Source organism: Nilaparvata lugens, chromosome 3 (genome assembly GCF_014356525.2).
Source record: "Nilaparvata lugens isolate BPH chromosome 3, ASM1435652v1, whole genome shotgun sequence".
Classification (NCBI taxonomy): Eukaryota; Metazoa; Arthropoda; class Insecta; order Hemiptera; family Delphacidae; genus Nilaparvata; species Nilaparvata lugens.
This window is the reverse complement of record NC_052506.1, coordinates 91,337,670-91,360,522: the sequence shown is the minus strand read 5'-3', so window position 1 is coordinate 91,360,522 and position 22,853 is coordinate 91,337,670. Positions and strand designations below refer to the sequence as shown.

The following is a 22,853-nucleotide window of genomic DNA, read 5'->3' as shown; positions in this document are numbered from 1 at the left end:
GAGATTGGCCTATGTAAGGCGTATGTATTCGAATTGAATTTATTTATTGTGTATATGTTGTTGAATTGTTAGGAGGTAGAATTCTCAGTAGATTTATTAACAGACTTTGTAACATGTATGATTTCTGATCCAAAACCAACTGGATCATAAAATTTATATTATCTTCTCGAATTGTCGTTTTAAATCAGAAATCAGAGGGCGTATTGTGTCACGTGGTAAATTAATACCACCAAATATTTTAAAATGAACTAATGAAATATAATAGAACTATAAAATTGGAAAGAAGGTTAGACCTAGTCAAAGGATAAAACAACTCAAATCAAGTATTATTAGCGATTAGGAGTAATAGCATTATCAACAAATGATAAGAAAACATGTATAATTGTGATTTAATAATTATGAGAACCCATTGGTAAGATCAAAAAGTTATAAAGCGGCTTACTTATTATTGGCGGATTATAAAAAAAAATAAAATGCATGAACATTGAGGTTAGAGTTACTTGTTTACATTTTGAAAAGAATTAGTCGATCTTGGATAAATCGATAATTATTAGAATCAATACTGAGCGAATCAGCTGATTATTCGATCAACCCATATGACAGGTTGAATTATATAAAATTTACTCATAAAGGATATGTTATGTATACTAAAGGAAGTCGATGTGTAGAAATACAGACACCCATTATTTTTGTATAAATATTTATTATAATCTAAGAAAGCATGATAAATCAAGAGTATACAAAACTCATATAAAGACTGAATATAGTAACATCGCATGTTAGGATTTATTTATGAAATCAATTTAAGATAAACACTCCATACATTTGTATAAGAATTCTTTTTTATTTAATTTTTTCTATTATAAAGCCTAGGAAGCCCTGATTCCCAAGGCAACCAATTGTATTGAGTCTATTAAATTGAAGGCCAATCAGAGAGTAGCTTACAGAATTATTCTTGGAAGAGGCAAATTTTTCTGAAAACCTCCTTCTTCTGGCTTAAGATCCCGACCGGAGAGGATGCACATGGAGTTTAGGGTTTTTTCTTCTTCCTTTTAAAATTTTAAAACTATTAAGCCAGACCCTTTTTAATGTAATGTATTTGTGTTAAATGTTAATTATCTGTGAACTCAGTGCTGTCAAGGAGTTCGTAATTTGTAAAGATTCTCATAAAAATAGCTTTAATTCGAAAGAAACTTATAAAAATCTGGATCACGCATTAGCCCAGCAGTGACAAAAAGGAGCCTACCTAATTAATTATTGGAAATAATTAATTCAATCCACGAGAACGTCTAGAACTTCAGTTCAGTGAGTGATAAGTCAAACCAAATGAGCTCGTTTTTTCTACGTCCAGTGGGGGTAATTAATTAATAAAAAGGCGCTATTCCAATTAATTTGAATTAAAATAAAAAAGTCACCACGTGTTGAACAATATCACATAGTCCATAAGAACATTTATGAATTTATTTAATATATGTAGGAAGCTTACTTCCATGCACAGCCCGAATTCATATAAATCCCTGAGATCTCATGTTTGAATATTAATTTATTAATTATAAATTTGTCAATTGAACAAAGTACGTCATATCAAACCTATAGACCGAACAGGTTTTTATCTGCAGAATTTCGTATTGATTGGAAGTCTAAGTACCAGTATTAAATATAATATATTTATGAATTTGAAACTCACTATTGTGAATATTAGTAAAGCCTGTGATAATTATTCAGATTTTTGAAATAGATTATTTAAGTGAATTATAGTTATATCGAATATTTTATGCATATCTTTTTTATGGGAATATATTTTGTGTTTTTAGTCAGCATACAAATCGTAGAAGTTTATTTTATCCTAGTTCATCTCGTGATATACAGTTTGAGCTGTTTTGGTACCAACAAATATTTAGCAGCACTTAAAATTATTGAATCAAGTGATATTAATCTTATTCAGAGCACTCAATATTTATCATCCTTTGATGATACTCCTCTCATATACCAGAATAAGTATATTAAGAAATTATATTAATAAGGTTCCAGTTATATCATATAAGGATCCAGAGAGCTTCCAGAACTGGCGTTGTAAGTTCTAAGGAATTTTGGAAGGGTATATTGGTGAATACTTGTATTCACGACGAGCGTTTTAAGAATCAACTAGAAACAACTATAGTTGGTCCTTATTATTCTCTAGTGATGCATGGTTACTGGTAATCAGTCATCAAATATTCTTTTATTTTCCGTATTGGTATTCTTCAAGAACTTCATAGAAGCAGCGGTAAGAATTACCAATCACCGGTCACTGAACCTTATGGTGATTATTTGTATTTATAAAATTCATGTTTCTACCACTGAGCTAGAGCTGAGGTTTGAACCCAGTAATTTTGCGAGCCGGACGGCCTTAATTTTTTGTGAATTTATTCGCAAAAGAGGGAATTTAGAGACTGCTCTTATAAATATCAGAAACATCGTATCATCTGTGAAGGATTTACAATTAACAACTTCACATAATATGGCTTCACAATGTGGGACTCTATCATAGGAGATAACCCCTCAGGAAGCACCATTTCACAAGGTCCATCTCATTTTTCTCTTGTATAGGCTTCTCACCTTCCTCCTTTCTTACAAGAATCTTACCATCTCTTATCCAAACAAACCGATATCCTTTCTGGGTCGCAAGTTTTTCGTTTCTCTGAACAGTTCCATTGTGGTGGGGGTAAGATGCTGATAAGCGCACACACGACCTTCAGCAAGAGACCGACACAGCGTCTTCGTAGAAATCCCCACACCTCCATTATCTTCACTAGCAGCTTGTTTGAAATCGGCCAGCCAGTTTACTTTGTCTTGTCTTCGAACGAATTTGAAGACAATCGGCTTGATTTGCTCTTTTCCCCGAGATGGTAGTCTATGTGCAGTACTCAGACCATTCGAAACAACAGGACTTTTAATAACAGAAGAAAGTTTATTGGAAAGTTCAAACACCGATTCACTTTTTGTTTCTGGAATACCCGTTACAACAACACTGTCTTTGCGCGTATATCCCTGCATTTCCACCACTTCGCTTTTCAATTTTTCATTTTCTTGTTTAAGTGTCATGACTTCCTTATTTAATTTATTAACTTCATCCTTATGTTTTAGTAGATCGTTTTTGAAAGAATCGAACTCATTGGACATGAATTCTATAGAATGTTTCACTGATTGGAAATCTTCTTTGAATGTGGGTGACAGTTCAGAACTTATTATTTCTTTAACTACACGTCCAATAGCCTGTATATCCAACACAGAAATTGGCCAGTTTCACACGGCAGAGACCTCGCTCCTGGAATATCATATTACGGAAGATCATATTTCATATTTTGCAGCTCTCCTGTACTTTCACATGGGGATCTTACGAATAAGCCGACAGATCTAACAACTATGCCGCCGCTTGCGAAAAGTATGACTCATCACTTTTTCTCAAAGTCTAACTTCCTTAAAAATATAGATAGAAGATTTCTGATTTCGGATTTGGATTCAGCGACCCCAAATTCTTTAAAGCGTAAGTCCCATTTTCAAAAATACCCGAAAACAAGGGAGTTATAGCTGTTTTTAATATAGCTTTCCATTATCATATGATTATATAGTACGTACTAAGATAATAATACTCCTGCCTCACAAAGGGACAGGCAAAGGTTTTAAGAAGTTTTTGAACACCTGAGAAGTTTATACATAAACATTTTTAATTTTTAAAAGTTCTAGTTTTCCAAAAAAATATTGAACTATGAAAAGATGAATCCAAATATGAAATCATAAATCATCTCCACTCATCACCCAATGAAATATGAGGAAAAGGAATGTTGTACAGTAAAATTCACTGAATTTCAATTGTCATTCAACAATCCAATTTATCAGGTTCAAATCGTTGAATATCACTTTAAATTCCCAGCAATTATTGACTATTTCTTTTTACAATCAGAAAAATCTATTATGAACATACAGTATAAACATTGTGCTGATCTGAATCGATCTATGGTAATAATAGGAATTGAAAGAATAGAAAATGTCATGGCATTCCAAGTAGTGATGTCTGTGTATTAGAACTGCTGAGTTGATAATGCATACTGAAAAAAAGGCATGAATAGCTCAGACCAGCCTGGCGACTTTGATGCTTTTGAAACCGGAATCTTGTTTTATTTTTATTAAAGAATGATACGGAATGAAAACCATGTATCATAGTACAAAGCTTTGTATCATGAGTAAGATTGACAATCATGGCTTGTCGATTTTAGTTGCTGACCTAAATCCTCATTTCCAGTCGTAGAACTATGGACCAAGCGCGAGCATTTGCCTTTTATGTCATATACCGTTGACACAAACTTATTACACTATGAAATTTATGAAAAGCTTGATAGCTTGAATAGTGATCTGATATTTGTTACACGTTTTTATTCTAAGACATAATATGTCTTGTAGACTAATTTTTAATGTTTCTTCAATCGGCAGGAAAACTTTGGTTTTTCAAAGTTATCTTACTCCCTTATTTTGGGGTATTTCCAGAAATCAAGATAAATAACCTACCAAATTTCCTACACGAATACAGTGTAAGTTGTATTATAATAGCTAGAGTACTTACGTACTGTATAGTACAGTACCTGTTCGTTTTTACCGTATAATTATATGATAATAGAAAGCTTTATTAAAAACAGCCATAACTTCCTTGTTTTCGGATATTTTCGAAAACGGGACTTACGCTTTAAAGAATTTGGGGTTGCTGAATCCAAATCCGAAATCAGAAATCTTCTATCTATATTTTTAAGGAAGTTAGACTTTGAGAAAAAAGTGATGAGTCATACTTTGTGGAAACGGCGGCGTAGTTGTTAGATCTTGACTCTGCTTGCCTCGAGGGGAAAAGACGTGACAAAACGAGGTTCCTGGATAGGAGTCACCATGTGAAAGACACGATTTGACTCAATGTACTTCGACAAAAAAACGAGAACACTGTTCAGTGTTCAAGTTGCACGTCTCCTATCGTGTGAAAGAGGCCAAAGCGATTGTTTGTTATCGGCATTGCCGGCAGTAGACAATGCTTGCACTGATAACGCCGCACTATCTGTTGACGCCGCACTATCCGACGACCCAACCGAGCCTGTCATACAGGCAATGCACTTCCACTTCGCTCTATTATCAACCGACATTTTTCTAAAATTCGATTCTTTAATCAGTTGACACAAAAAATGACACTTTGTGCCACAAGATTTACATGTTATAAAATATTAAGTATATATAAATGTTAGAACATACAGACCTCACGTTTATTTATATAAAAACAATAAAACTGAAAATTCATAGACTTTCCAGGGGTTATCAAAATCAATTTGAAAGTCCAAATCAGCATTGGACCATTCTGTGTATGTCATCAAACACAGTGAGATCATCAAAGAAGGTTCTGTAAAATGGTTTAGCATCACTGAGTATGAGACTTAAGCTGCGTTTACACCGGAGTTAATAATACGACTCATTAACAAAAAGTTATTAATTTGACTGAATTGTCAAAAACTTCTCTTAACAAAAGTTGATAACTCTGTGTTTAACAGAGTTAATAACAGAGAATTCCATGTCTTTAACAAGATCTTGTTATCAATATAATTGACTTCCATATGATTTCATTTAACGAGAGTATTTATATGATATAACAGCCGAAATAAAAAGCAAAAAATGTGGTGTAGCGCACTCACACAACTTTCCTTGCCGTTATGAAAATTGATCACCTGACGCTAGAGTACTCGCGCATCTCAAGTCTACTATTCGAAGATATGAGACAGCTGGTGAAAGGTCAATAAAGCTGGAAACACATGAGGTCTGCTATCTCTACGTAGTGAATGATTTAATAGAACCAACAGTTGCCAACAGTTTGCAATTGAATAATCACATTTTTTTCGAATTTCAAGCTTATTTTCAATTTTAGGTGGAAATGTTACTGGACATTAATTGTAGAGATTTTCATGCTCAATCTTTTCCACTTGAAGCTTTTTGTTTTAATTTAATCTGAAGCCTGATAATTGGAAATCTAAAATCAAACTTTGCATAGATGGGGCGGAGCTCCTGAAATTTTCACAGATATAAGACTAGTGGCAGTTGATAGAGATTATCAATGACTATTCGAGGCATAAATCTGATCGAAATCTTTGGAGCCATTTTCGAGGAAATCGCGAAAAACCCTGTTTTTGACAACATTTTCGCCATTTTAGCCGTCATCTTGAATTGTTTGATCGAAATTGTTCGTGTCGGATCCTTATAGTGTAAGGACCTTTAAGTTCCAAATTTCAAGTCATTCTGTTAATTGGAAGATGAGATATCGTGTAAACAGACGCGCGCGCGCGCGCACACACACACACACACACACACACACACACACACACACACACACACACCACACACACACACACACACACACACCACACACACACACACACACACACACACACACACACCACACACACACACACACACACACCACACACACACCACACACACACACACACACACACACACACACACCACACACACACACACACACACACACACACACACACACACTCATACACACACACACACACACAGAGACCAATACCCAAAAACCACTTTTTCGAACTCAGGGGACCTTGAAACGTATAAGAATTTGGAAATTCGGGTACCTTAATTTTTTCGGAAAGCAATACTTTCCTTACCTATGGTAATAGGGCAAGGAAAGTAAAAATCTGGTGTGGCGCACTCACACAACTTTCCTTGCCGTTATGAAAATTGATCAACTGACGCTAGTGTTCACGCGCATCTCAAGTGTCGACTGTTCAAAGATCTAAGCCAGCTGGTGACAGGACAATAACGCTGCAGACACACGGGGTCTGCTATCTCTTCATAGTGAATAATTTAATAGAATCAACAGTTTGCAATTTAATAATCTTATTTTCTCGAACTTCGAGCTTATATTCAATTTAAGGTGAAAATGTTACTGAACATTAATTGTAGAGATTTTTATGCTCAGTCTTCTCCACTTGAAATTTTTTGTTTAAATTATATCTGAAGTCTGATAATTGCGAATCCAAAATCAAACTTTTCATAGATAGGGCGGAGCTCCTGGAATTTTTACAGATATGGGACTTGTGGCAGTTAATACAGCTTATCAATGACTTTATCAGGTATGAATTTGATCGAAATCGTTGGAGCCGCTTTCGAGAAAATCGACAACATTTTCACAATTTCAAAGTTATTTTATTCAGTGTAGGATGGCTGGCCAATACATGTTTTAGTATCAATGTTATTTTAATAAAAATATTTTTTATATATTTTGATGTAGCTAATTGAACTAATAGTTTGGATCTACTATGTAAATAACTCATTTTCAGCCGCTACATTTAATAAAATTGAATAATAAACTTGGAAACAATCACTGCACGACTTCAGGAATTTCACAACTCACTTGGTTCCTTTCTGTTAAACAGCTGTTTCCAGTTAGGAATGAAGAAAAAGGAACCATGGTGTTTGGTTCCTTTCTGTTTATTGAGTTTGATGGCATAGTGTTATTAACACTGTAAGAAACCATTCAGTTGGTTCCTTTCTGTTTATTGAGTTTGATGGCATAGTGTTATTAACACTGTAAGAAACCATTCAGTTGGTTCCTTTCTGTTTATTGAGTTTGATGGCATAGTGTTATTAACTGTAAGAAACCATTCAGTTGGTTCCTTTCTGTTTATTGAGTTTGATGGCATAGTGTTATTAACTGTAAGAAACCATTCAGTTGGTTCCTTTCTGTTTATTTAGTTTGATGGCATATTGTTATTAACTGTAAGAAACCATTCAGTTGGTTCCTTTCTGTTTATTGAGTTTGATGGCATAGTGTTATTAACTGTAAGAAACCATTCAGTTGGTTCCTTTCTGTTTATTGAAGCATACTGGATACAATATTGCACTTTTTTTGTTATTTTTTTTGACATCATATTCATTAACCTGTTTTATATTAGTATATAGATTCAACAATTCTCTACAAGATGGCGCTAATAACTCAATTTCGTTAAAAATGGCGCTTGGTTCCTTTCCGTTTAAAGGCGTCCATATATGGTATAATATTTTTAATTTCTTCAAAAATAAATAAATAAATTCTACGAGTCAGGAACATTCTCCAACTGATTTAGGCGAGAAGGGTAAGCTGGCTTAGACATGATTTGTGGAAAGAATGTCAGAGCCACAGAACAAAGGACTAATGCTAAATCAGAAACTGGATGCAGTGACAACAAGAGGGAGACCAAAAGGGCATGATGTATCCAGGATGAGGAGAAAGAGAGAAGGAGAGTTAGAGTCTGGAGGAGGAGTGGGAGAGGCAGCAGACCAAGAGGGGGTGAAACCCCTCATCGGGGTGTAGCGCCATCATAAGTAATTCATGAATAATGGATGAATTAATCATTCATATTATTATGGAATAATGGAAAAGCAATATGAATACAGTGCAGTAGAGTAACGATTATCCGGACTAATTAATGCATGTCAGTGTCCGGATAACTGATAATTATTCGGATAATCGATTTTAACTCGATTTCACTCCAACTCTTGAGACTAGACGTAATCAAAACTTTGCATTCTGCCCTACAGAGCTTAGTAGTAAGTACTAGCCTACAGCGGTAGCATTTCCAAGTGTTGTATGTAAAATGACTTGTATGCACTAATCTTCCATTCGCATCCTAGTTTAAATAGACACTATATTGTCTAATAGTCCAGGCGCTGGCTTACATTGAGCATACATGAGAGAGGCAGAGAATTTGACTCCGGATTATTGTTAGGGGGTCTTTAGTGTATATGAAACTCGATGTCGTCACGTCCCAGGGTGGTCGACAGCTTGGGGGGGAGGGGGGTAAGTTGTAAAAAACGCGCGTTTATAAAATCGCCTGTCCTGCAGTTACTATTCATAGTACAGCTTTTAATTTTCTCTCAATATTATGTACACATAACTGGCTTTCAATGTGGTCTTATACATTTTTGCGATAAACCGCATAGTTTTTCCGTAAAAAAATAAAATATCTCGAAAAATCTATTTTTTTATTATGGACTTTTTGTTATTTCTCGAATATTCAAGTAATTAGCTGACTTAGAGGAAAAGGCCCCAAATAAACGTTGTAGGCCGTTTCTTGCTGAATCCAATGATATATATAGTTTGGGGGTTACGATCATAGATGCGGCGGTGGGAGGGGGATAAGTAGCACTGTTACGCTGCGGCGCGGTCCTCCCCCATGATTAATGCACGTAATGGCCTGTCTATCGCATCGCTCCTACTAGTCTATGCATTCAAATTATGTATTTCAGGAACGCTATCTTATGTATTTTCGGTCGCTGAACACGATATTTCAACTCTCAAGCCTTAATAATTGATAATTCTCATCATAATATACTAATTATGGTCAAAATTACAAACTTCATCTCATTATCATTATTTATGATTACATTGTAATGATAAACCATCCTGTTAGAAATCCTAATGTGTTTCTCAGTCGATAAAAAACTGATATTTCATTACGAGAGAATGATTATTCGATTTAGTTCAATGATCACTTTGGAATTGCTAAAGTTAAGTAATGGAGTAAGTTAAATAATATAGGCTACCCCATATAGAGCACCGTGTAACAGGAGTAAAATATTTTCTTAATATAAATTTACAGTTGAAGCACAAATAATGCCAATTACTCCCATGGCTAAATATTTGATTACAAAGGAAATACAACTCTAAAGCTGCGTTTACACCAAAGTTATTAAGTAGATGTTAATATAACTTAATCTTTATAGATTCTATTAGATTGAACATAACTTATCATACATATGATGGACATATATGTTTGCCAAGTTCCGTTCAATCTAATAGAATCTATAAAGATTAAGTTATTAACATTTTGTTAATAACTTTGGTGTAAACGCAGCTTTATCAACTGATTTCTGTAACTTATATCTACATATAGATACTTTTCATCTGGCTGAGTTTGACTGATTGTCTTGGGGTGGTACTTGAATGAAAGTGGAATGAGAGATATCTTTGTTGAATTTGAAATATTTGGAGAGAATACTGTTGGAAATCTATTGAGGGGAAGTCAGTATAATTAAGGTGTGAGAGCAAGCAATCAATTCAATGAAACAACTACAAGGACTCATGAACGGTTCAAATATGAGAGATTGTCAAAGTATATTTGAAAGAAGTCAGGAGCTATTTGTGGAGTTTTTTAGAATCAATATCAATGACTACTTGAAATTTATGACTGATTATTGTAACATAGTTTAAATTATCTTAAATTGTATTAATGTTCATAAGAAAGGACTCTGGTATTGCACATAGAAACTGTACGAGAAAAGATCCCATACTTTTTTCATTCAATCACACAAACTATGTTATAAAGCCTGTGTCATATCTAGAAAATATAAAAAAATACCCATAGAAGTAGAAAATAATTTCCAATAAGGAAACATTAAATCTATACAGTCAATACATTGACTCTCTGTCAAATGAAGCCTTGAAAATTTAATAAATGTGACAACCGATCATGCTTTGGAGCAAACCCTCATTCGATCATCAAAAACTGAGTGATTGGAATAGCTAGTTCTTCAAAGGCTTTCCTAAAATGGCTGTTACTATATAAATAAATAAATCTTCCATCAAAGATATTCTGTTCAAGTATGTTGACATCATTATGGATATAACTGGAGATTGTGAAGAAAGTCATCTAATGAAGTAAAACAAGAATAATGAGAGATGAGAATGATTTCCAGAAGCATAATCTTCTCAAGAGAACATAACATTTTTCTTCAAGACTCTGATGGACAACAGAATCTGCATAATGTTATCAATGGTCTGGAAGCAAGTGAAGAAGTGTGTGATTCTCTTTTGAACGTATAGAAAGAAATAGTTATTCGGTCCCCAACGATTTTTATCTGAACATAGTTGTGGCAAATTGTAAAAGTGTATTCTCACCTATAAAAAGAAAGAGAGTTCTTTCATTCTCCAAGATGCAATCAAACAAAAATCCTAGTATTAGTTAATTCTAGAACAAAAAGATCTGCTCTCTGTATTTTACTAGGTAGCTGTTTAAAGATAATTCAGCATTGAAGTTTTAGTGCAACATGCATTTCTACAATAACCGCAATCTCTGTCAACATCTGATGGATATTTGAAAAAAAAAACTCTTAATCTCACTTGGCCCATGAAATTGTAAATGAAACTAGTTGTGGATTTGACTAAATCCCTAAATATCGTTGACAAATTCTCATAATGATGACATGGCTCTCCTGGATTCAACTCCTACTTCACTTTTCAAAACTTCAATACGCTGCAAGATTATGGAAACTTTGTGATGAGAAGAGTTATGAAAATTCTCAATAGAGATGGAGTGATACAGATGGACATAGCTTTTCATGTCTATGGTCTAAAATCAAACAAAGGTAGTGAACATATTAGAAGCAGCAGAGTAAAAGAATCACTCCAATAATATGCTCTCCAAACCATCGAGACTTGATTTCTAAATCTGTGGCAGAGATTTATTAATGTGACATGCAAGAATCTATAAAGGAATAATCCATACGTTAGCTACGTGCAGGAATACATACATTCATTCATTCATTTGTAGATAAAATTACAAATCATATAAATATGTTTGGGAAAGAATAACAGGCATGGCCCAAAACCCATCGAATCCCAAATTTTGATACTGAATAACTTGTTACCATTTCAAAACAGTCTGAACGGGAATACCATAATGGATGAATCAATCAAAAGTTGGTGAAATATCATTATAATAATACTGTTAGAAATAATATGAATGAATATTTAAATTTTCATTTCATTTTGATTTGACACATATCTATTATTATATTGGATATAATCTCTTAAAAGTTCACGACAAGCTGAAGATTCACGAAAGATTAACATTTTCATACTAAACATAATCATTATGATAATGAATGAATGATGAATTCCATTTCCACCATGAAGAACTAAGAAATTCCACAAATATTTCTTGGAAATTAACTGACCACTATATCAAGTAAGCGTGGCCAGTGTGCAATTAATAATATAATTTAGCCTGCAGCGCATCACATTAAATTAATTTGAGATAAGAACAATAGAACATAAACATATATGAATATTATCTTTATTCTATCCTAATATATTTCTTGAAACCCAAGTTTCGTTTATTTCAAACAGTCATTTCTTAGTTTCCTTGCAGAATGAGATGAAGTTTGTAATTTTGACCATAATTAGTATATTATGATGAGAATTATCAATTATTAAGGCTTGAGAGTTGAAAAATCGTGTTCAGCGACCAAAAATACATAAGATAGAGTTCCTGAAATACATAATTTGAATGCATACAATAGTAGGAGCGATGCGATAGACAGGCCATTACGCGCATTAATCATGGGGGAGGACCGCGCCGTAGCGTAACAGTGCTACTTATCCCCTTCCCACCGCCGCATCTATGATCGTAACAACCAAACTATATATATCATTGGATTCAGCAAGAAACGGCCTACAACGTTTATTTGGGGCATTTTCCTCTAAGTCGGCTAATTACTTGAATATTTGAGAAATAACAAAAAGTCCATAATAAAAAAATACATTTTTCGAGATATTTTATTTTTTTACGGAAAAACTATGCGGTTTATCGCAAAAATGTATAAGACCACATTGAAAGCCAGTTATGTGTACATAATATTGAGAAAAAATTAAAAGCTGTACTATGAATAGTAACTGCAGGATAGGCGATTTTATAAACGCGCGTTTTTTACAACTTACCCCCCTCCCCCCTAAGCTGTCGACCACCCTGGGACGTGACGACATCGAGTTTCATATACACTAAAGACCCCCTAACAATAATCCGAAGTCAAATTCTCTGCCTCTCTCATGTATGCTCAATGTAAGCCAGCGCCTGGACTATAATTCAATAAGGTAAAGTAACTCAACTCTCATATTCATTAGAATATCTTACTGCACTTTGATTGCGGCGGACCAATTAGCCGCTTGAAATACAGAATAGGTAATAGGTGAGTTTTCAAGGGGGTTTCTATATGTAATGGGATATGGGGATTTTTTCTATCACCATCCGGATAATCCGTGTTGTATAGTGCAATTCATATGAATTCAAAATTCAAATTCAAATTAATTTCCACAAATTCTTTTCCGCAATTCATTTGAATTCAAAATTCAAATTCAAATTCATTTCCACAAAGTCGGTACAAACATTTAACTATAAAACACAAATGCAATTCACCACAATCAATTCAAATAGATAACATTCCTTACTAAAAAATAATAAATTGAACAATAATAGCATTAATACTTCTATTTCTAACTAGAAAGAATTATATTACAATCAAACTGAATAGATTGAGGATTATCATTTTATTATTATTTAACACTTCAAATAGCATAAGCTTGGTGGAAATCTACTGGCATAAGTGAGAACTTGTCCGCCAGTAGGAGTAGGGCCCCAATACTAAGAGAGGAAAAAATAAATAAAGAATGGGCTAAAAATAAAATAAATGCTGCACTCGAGGATTTCTAAACATACGTAATTCTAATCATACGGACCTTTCAACAATATGAAAAAAAATATTTTGCAAGAGACCTTCAGAATGATGGAAGCTATATTATTTTGATATCAAAATAATATTCTTGGATTATCCAGTTTTTTATTTCGAATGTAATATACTTCGTTATTATTTGTTGATTTATAAGATAGTTTGGGATACCATTTATTATTCTTGGTGCAATATAAAGCAGTTGTTTTCGAATTAAAGTAAGTTTTGAAACATAGCATTCATGTTCATATTATCTTCGTTTGAAGTCTTGATTTTTTTAAAGTTGTTGCTATATCTATTGAAATATTTGAGGATGTTGAGCACATACAGTTGGGGGATAGTCATGACTTTCAGATCACTGAATGCACTCATCGAAGGGTATTCAATATTGGGTATATAATATTGGTCTATTTGAAATTGTCTTGACAATCATTCTCTGTATAATAAAAAGTGCAGAGAGGTGAGAGTTGAAGGTACCTCCCCAAACTATTAACCCATATTGCAGTATCGACTGAACTATAGCAAAACATAACATTCTCATCACAGTTACCTTCAATATTGATCGTAATTTAATGAATTCATATGATACAAATTTCAATCTATTGCATGAGTAATCTATGTGTCTTTTCCATTTGAAACCTTCCTCGATTATTACCCCTAGGTATTTCAAGTGACTTGTTCTCTCAATTTCAGGACAATCACATACTACATGGTTATCAACATTACAATTCATGTGTAATCTGAGTAGACAGTTTGTGATGTCCAGTAATGTTTCTTGAAAATGCTATGTACTTTGTTTTTTTTTATATTGAGACTAAGGGAATTAACCAGCCATCTCTTTAATGTGGAGAAGCCTTTTGTGGCGGCTTCATAAACGTTATGTCATGTATTGCCCTCAAATAACAACACAGTGTCATCAGCAAAAGAATTAATCTCCCCACCATTTAGTTCCAATTTCAATACCTCATTTACGTAGACCAGGAATAAAATAGGCGATAGTACTGTACCCTGGGGTAGGCCGTAACCGAAATGTGGCATCCTACTAACGTCGTTCTCATTATTGAGAGTTAGAATTTGCACCCCATTTGAGAGGTAGCTCTCGAATAATTTTAATGGGGTTCCTCTAATCCAAACTCTTTCCAGTTTACGGAGTAATTGAATATGAGACACCGTATCATACGCCTTAGCCAAATCGAGAAAGATAGCTATAGTTTTATCTGTCCCTTATTCAAAAGATCTGACACGGCATTCGAAAACTGTATGAAGGCATCATCGTTACTTTTGTTTTCTTGGAAGCCAAATTGAAGATCTTCTATTATTTTGTATGAATCGAAAAAACTAACAAGTTGATTTTTTATTATTTTTTCCATTATTTTAGATAAGGAGCTGAGTAAACTTATCGGTCTGTAATTTCCTGCCAAGTTTCTATCACCTGCTTTAAAGAGTGGTTTTATCTTTGCCACTTTAAAAAATGTTGGGAAAATTCCCTTTTCAAAACAATTATTTATTATTAAAGTTAAAGGGTATGCAATGTGGTCTGCTATTATTTTCAAGTTAATACTACTGATACCGTCAACTCCAGGACTTGTATTATTCTTTAGACTTGATATAACCTTCATAACTATTGCTTCATTACTGGTTAAAGGAAAAACGAATTATTGAGACTGAAGTTATTTTTCTTATACTGAAATTTGAACGAGGATTCATCATTATATCTAGGTATTTTCTTGGCATAATTTTCCCCTACATTTACAAAGTACTCATTTAATTAATGTGCAGTTAATTTTATATCAGGGGCGCCATTTAGGGGGGGCTTGGGGGTCCTAGCCCCCCCCCCCCCAAGGATCAGATAAATATTGAAAATACGGGTCTATCTACACGAATCCTCAGAATCTCGTTCTAATTTAATACTTTTTCAAACAGTAGTAGTATAATATTCCTTCTACAGTATCAACAATGTAGCAAAATTGCCTTGAAAGTATGGATACGGGTACAGAGAAATAAATAATATATTTTTCTCTGTGGAATAGTTGAAGATTGAATGTAGAATGGGTGCAATATTATTGATCAGGGCACAATAAGTGAGTTATTGGATAAATTTCAACGTGAGAATTAACAAGTTGCAAGATGTCACAGTGAAAGCAAAAGAAAGGGCACAATCAGACAATCAAGAATGTATGTACAGAGTTGGTGAGAATTTTGGGAACAGCTTAATGTTTCTTTAGCTTTTTAACTGAAAGTTATTCTCCAAGTAGAGTATGATCCCGATGAAATTGTTGAAACTGTCATGGTTTGTCAAGGCTTCCATTGCTAATTCATTATAGACTCTGTTCCTCAAAATTCCTTCATCATTGTTCGGACAAGAGTCTAAAACCTTTGATTTGAGTCTTTTTAATGATTGTGCCATACGTTTGGTGGAATCAAAAATTGATTCTCCTGAATCCGGACTTAATTGTAACAGTTTTAACATACTCGCTGCTACTGGAGTCCGAGCACCAGTATGCCGCTCTTTCAACGCATTTTTTACATCTTCCCATGTGGACCTGAATGAAACTCCTATTTCTATCAATACTGAGGTATCGATTCTCGAAAGAAAGTAAGAGTGTAAATTATTCGTTGTCAAATCATCAAAATTATTTTGTATTATTTGTGAATGTACAGACTCCATCCGTTCCAGGAACACAGAAAGTTCTTTTTCGCCACTCTGCACAGAAAGCACCTGTTTTCCAGTCCCTACGTAGATCTGAAAGACATTGTTTGCAGACGACTCTCGTCTGACGTCAGAACAGGTTTCTTTCCGGCCTAGGCTGGGAAGAGTAAACTTTCCAGCCGCTAACATGGAACTAAGAAAGGTGATCAAAAAACAGCTGATCAAAAAACTTTTCATTATTTGTGTTCATTATTTAATAGTTAAAACATTTATAATAATATCATCTTATTGTCATTTGAAAGAATAAAAAAGTATAAACTCAACCTCCCACATAATTGAACATCATCTTTTAGGTTATTTAGACAAATCAGAATAAAAAATAAAAATACTTGGACAACTTCCTGATATTCAGACTACCTCGGATTTGCTAAAGCTATCACCTTCCACTTCTGCTTTCGGAAGTGCTTAGTAAACAACTATTCTCATATTTATATATATATATATATATATATATATATAATATATATATATATATATTGTTTATTTTTGTGTGTGGCGAAAAATAACATTCACACCACGGGCAAAAATGTTTTTCCGGCTCTCAATCTTTTCTAGTCCGACGCCGTAGGCTCGAACATCGGTTGAAACCCGATTTCGAGACGGAAAAATCTCATTTTCTGCTCTAGGTGCGAAATATACTATTACCCCACCTGTGAATGGATGAATTGAATTTGCCATGTCAATCAGACATCGCACATTCATAAAGTGTAATTGAAGAGTTTCATCATCAGCTATGGTAAAAGGAAGTAATGAAGCCAAAAACCAAACAAATTCAAACAAATAGAAACAAAGTAGAACAAAAAGAAATGAATTTGAACAAAAACAAACAAATTTAACAAATAGGGTTTCGGCACCAGTTGAGTAATGTGGATGAAACTAAAAATGAATACAGGGTCTACCGAAACTTACTGAATTCCTTGCTAAATCGTACTGAAGACGAGTATTACAGAACGAGAATAGGTGAATGTGATTTGTGTAATGTGGTTTGCTTCTAAAACTGAACTGTTTATTTTTGTAAAATCAACAAATTATAATGATAGGGATAGTGAAGCTGATGTAACAGCTGGGTCTACTATCTTACATATTATGATTGTATTGTTACTTCCACCATATTTGTATAGAACTGGAAAAAATGAAGCATATAATAACATCTTCAAATGTAACATTTATAGGGAAAAAACCAGGACCCTCTATCCTTTGAGGGTATTCCTTCCTCCCCCCCCCCCTCATACCTCTTGGTTTTTGCCCCCCCCCCCCCCTAGCAGTTTGGTGAAATGGCGCCACTGTTTTATATCATCTCTCTCATTCCCTTCCTTATCCATGAGTTCATTAATAACGACCATAACATTTTGCATTGTTTCCACATTCACCTATTCTCGTTCTGTAATAATCGTCTTCAGTACGATTTATTAAGGAATTCAGTAAGTTTCGGTAGGCTCTGTACTCATTTTTAAAATCTTAATTTAATGGCTTCTTTTCTAATTGTTTGGCCATTCTGTCTCTTCTATTGATAGATTCTATCAACCCTTGTGTTACCCAAGACTTCAATTGTCTTTTCTTATGTTTAAGTGTTATCTATACTGCAGAAAATTTTATGTGATTGATTAATTATCAATAAATATTCAACCTTAGTATCTATTGAATTATCAGTATCTTTATCACAATAAGCATTAAGAAATTCCCATTTTCCATTCTGTGAATATGAATTGAGTTCATTAAAATTTTTTACAGTATAGTTATTTTATTACTTTGAGCAGCTGATGTGTGAGCTAAAGGAACAGTTATATTCATGTGTAGTGTAATTGCAAAATGGTCTGTTAATTTTAAATATATTGGCAATTTTTGGTTTTATTGTATAATAGGTGTCCTTGAAAAATATATGGTCTATTAATACAAGTATGTTTATTATCTACTATTCTAGTCGGTTTGTTTATAAAAGATCTGAATCCATTCCCACACATAACATTCAGATACTGAAGTGGATAACGGTAAATGTTTAACAGGCCAATATTGATATCACCCACATAAACAATGTTCCGGTTTATTGGCAGAGTGTTGAGGTAATCAGCATTCAAGTTTGCGATAAACTTATCAACATTGCTATTAGGCGATCTATAGATTTTAAATGACGAATATTATTTAAAATGGTATTGAATTATTTAATGATATTAAATAATGAATAATTGATATTGAATAATGAATAATAGACCCTCACAGTAAATATGTTTCACGATTTCCATAGGCACGTTCCCACTTTGATCCAATCTCCAATGATATTTTTTTCAGTTTGCAAATTATTGTAATCAACTATCACCTTATCAGTGTAAAGATTCTGACGATCAAGATCATATTGAACGGCATGCTTTTCGTAATTATTTATCCTGTAAAAAACAAAAAATATTGCAGAAAAATTATAAATGAACAGAACAATAAAAAAAAGGTTTATTAATCTATCTACTTTGCGAAAATACTTGAGGACTGGAAATTTTGTGAATTGAAGAACTACAGGACTTAAACTATTTCGGACTATGTGTTATCTAGATTTGGGAGAGGAATAGCACAAGTTTACCTTATTTTTCTTCTACCTATTATTTTGATAATGTACTCATTGTATAAATGAATAGAGAAATAAAAATATAATAGATAAATATTTTGTTTAATAATACAATAATTTCAGATCATAAAAAATATGATCAGAATAGAGCAACAGGCTTGGCCCAAAGCTAATCTCCTCCCAAATTTGTACATACCACAGCCTTCTGTAGTTAGCAGTTGAACTAGAAATAGGTGAGAGCTTAGTTACATTGCTAGCTCATTTTAGCAAAATTTTATTATTTATAACGGCATTAACAAGCTTAGCAATTTGCCTACCCAGCCACTTAGTAGGCTACAACATGCTTACAGAACACAGCAATATTATACCATAAATAATAACGAAACTGTTCTATTCATTGGAAAAGCATAAGGAAATTGCCTCATAAGCTGCTCTAATGCTTTAGTTTTAGAGATTTTGAAGTGTAAATGAAATATATTGATTGATTATATTCCTTTATTAAGGGCGGAGCTAGGTCTTCAGGTCCTTTCTGCCACAAAACCCAACTAAAGAGAGAGAGAGAGGGCGATATAGAGAGGGATTGATTGATTGAGTACTTTATTTATGAAGATTACAATTATATACTGGCTTATACACTTATATACAATAGCTCATAATACAGCAGAATTATAGATAAATTTACATAATATAGACTAAGAAAATTATTATTAAACTGTATATGATATGAAAAAAGCAATTTATAGATAATTATATTGTTATGCATCTACATAAATTGGCGAAGCTTTGGACATACCAATGTCCATTCCTCGGAAAGAATATTCAAAATTTCCTTCCCAATAACTCTCTACCAAAACGTTAATTCAATTAATTCAGCTAAGGATTTATTTATAAATGGAAATATTGCAAGAGTTTCAATCAATATGAATATTCAAGAGAAAAAAAACAGAAAATTTATAAAGTAAAATAATTATATAGGTAGATAAGATCAAATCATTGATTAATGAAATGGAGTAGGCTGAAAGTAGATCAGGGTTATCAACTTTGAGTAATATACAGCACTATGCAGTGGATAATTAAAATAACATGAGTGGGTAGCCGTCTAGTTGTCACCCCGACTACTTGACACCTGGTCATTTTGGCCATAGGCGACTACTTGTACACTCGTAAAAATAATATACCATTGCCGTCAAGTTTGCCCCCCCCCCCCGACTACTTGACACCTACTGGACCAAAGGTGTCAACTAGTCATGACCGTAAATGACAACTTGACACCTCGCACCCCCGACAGGGTGTCCCCCCGACTAGTTGTCACCTCCTTAGAAAGGAGACAACTAGACAGGTATATCACGTCTACTTGTCCACTAAAAACCAGTTTGAAAAGTGGACAAGTGGTCGGGGTGGCACCTAGTCGCGTACCCACATGAGTTTATAACATATATACATAGTGTCCCACCAAGGTTGTAACAGCCGTTGTCCATAGATTCTACTCGACATCTTTGACAAAAAATGTTCAGTAATCTTTTTCCCTATCGACCTTAGTTTTCGAGACATATAGATTTTTCGATATTTTAAGAATATGCCTACTTCTGGTCATTATATACCTGATAACTTGAAAACTACTTGTCAAATTTCAATTTCAAGGGTATTGTTGGGAGGAGAAAAACATTTCAAACAAGATTAATGTGATTTTATTCGTTGTTAGATATTTTGTAGTTTTTTATTAGGGCTTAGACTTGAAAAATTGCTATTCTTCAAATTCAAAGTCAAATTTCAAACAGTTTTTCTCGATTTTTCTCAAGGTAATTATAGTGGTTTTAATATTTCAATATTTTTCCATTTCATAAGCTTCAGAATGAGTATAAATTCGAAGGGGTAAGTTCCATGATAAAGTGTTGAAAACTGCTAATATCTGGGATGAACACCTTCAAAAGGAGGAAATTCACAAACAGTATGCATCAAGTGACGATCCTAAGAGTGAAATCACCTTATTATTGCATTATTTTTTGTAGCATATAGCCTAAATCCCATATAAAATATTAATCATACACTTTTACAAGATCCAACAGAATTTATTCATAGAAAAATAATTCAAAGTAGATGAATGACACAATTAAAAAAGCTGTTGGTAATCAAGTTACATATCTTGCTCACTGCTTACAGGAATTCAAAATAGCCTCCATTTCTGTTTATGCAACTTCTACTGCTGTTCATCAAGCTTCGAGTTGCCCGTCTCACTTCGTTGGGCCGTGTCTTCATTACTTTGAACGTCAATCGAATTCTGAGAATCAGTTCCTCCCTGGTCTCTACAGGTTCTCTGTAAACTTTACTTTTCACAACCCCCCAAAAGTAGAAGTCTATCGGAGTAAGATCAGGTGAGCGTGGTGGCCAATTTACGGGTCCACCTCGGCCAATCCACCGGCCCTGCATAATTGTTATCAAGCCACCAACGGACGTTTCTAGCATAATGAGGGAGACAGCCATCCAACTGGAGCCACATATTCTGCCTCAAATTGAGAGGCACGTCTTCCATCAATTCGTGAAGCTCATTGTCAAGAAAGCCCAAAAAAACTTCACCATTTATTCTTGCAGGGAAAATGAAAGGCTCAACAATATTTTTATCAATCATGCCAGCCCAAACATTAAATTAAAACTGATGCTGATATCGATATGGTCTATGATTTTGTGGATTTTCCAAGGACCATGTATTGTGAAAATTTACAGCACCAGTTCTTGTGAACGTACTTTTATCTGTGATCTGTCCATAAAATGTTTGAAACACAATGTTGTGCTAAGATCCAACAGCAAAACTGCAACCTTGAAACAGTATATCAGGTTCATTGAACCCTTGAACTGGGGTATCATGAAATGGTCTAAAGTTATACTTCCTCAATATCCTTTGAACTATCATTCTTGAAACATCTAACATTCCAGCTGTCCACCGGATACTGGATCGATGATTCTGCTCGAAATACTTGAGAATAAGATTTTCAAAAGCTTCAGAAATTGAGACGGGCCTCTTGTACCTTGAAAATAATCCTAGACCCTTACCATTTTGACCTCTGCCAATCTTAAAAACGTGTTATGAGATGGGTGTTTTCGGTCAGGAAAACGTCTCCTGTATTCTCTCTGCCTCTCTTGAATTGCATCCACACTCTTCATACACCAATAACATGTTCAAGTACTCAATCAAGGTAAATTTCATGATAATGAACGCGAACACTTCTCTGCTAGCCAAAGTTGATACATAATTATCATGCCAATCAACTGGAAAGCACACTGAAAACTATACTGAAAATAGGCTGAAACATACACTTCTTGTTATTTTATTCAGGATTCATGGTACAGGAAATAATGCAAGTTATTGGAAAAGTCGTATCTTTGAAGAATGTTGAAGTGTTGATAAAAACTTGTGAATATTGACAGAGAGAAATCAGGTGATTTCACCCTTAGGATCACCACTTGATGATACTGTTTGTGAATTTCCTCATATTGTAGGTGTTCATTCCACATATTAGCAGTTTTGAATACTTTATCATGTAACTTTCCTTCTCGAATTGATACTCATTCTAAAGCTCATGAAATAGAGAAGCTTTTGAAACATTATTACCAGGAGAAAAATCGAGAAAAAACTGTTTGAAATTTTGCTTTGAATTTGAAGAATAGCAGTTTTTCAAGTCTAAGCACTAATAAAAAATCACAAAATATAGAACAACAAATAAAATTACATTAATCTTGTTTGAAATGCTTTTCTCTTTCAAACAAAACCCTTGAAATTAAAATTTGACTAGTAGTTTTCGAGTTATTGGGTATTTAATGACTGGAAGTAGGCATATTTTGAAAATATCAAAAAATCTATATATATCTCGAAAACTAAGGTTGATAGGAAAAAAGATTACTGAACATTTTTTGTCAAAACTGTTGAGTAGAATCTATGGTCAATGGCTGTTACAATCTTGGTGTAACCAAGGTTGTAACAGCCATTGACCATAGATTCTACTATATATATATATGAAT

At 33.9% G+C, this 22,853-nt stretch overlaps 1 protein-coding gene across 1 annotated transcript in view; it reads right to left on the bottom strand.

Moving 5' to 3' along the window:
* The window catches only part of LOC120350636, a 203,537-nt gene that overhangs the window by 68,028 nt on the left and 112,656 nt on the right, over positions 1–22,853 (bottom strand). Inside the window, exon 15 of the mRNA XM_039425033.1 lies at positions 18,501–18,666. Coding sequence (XP_039280967.1) covers positions 18,513–18,666 — 154 coding nt within the window. The 3' untranslated portion in view covers positions 18,501–18,512. The remainder of the gene's footprint in view (positions 1–18,500; positions 18,667–22,853) is intronic.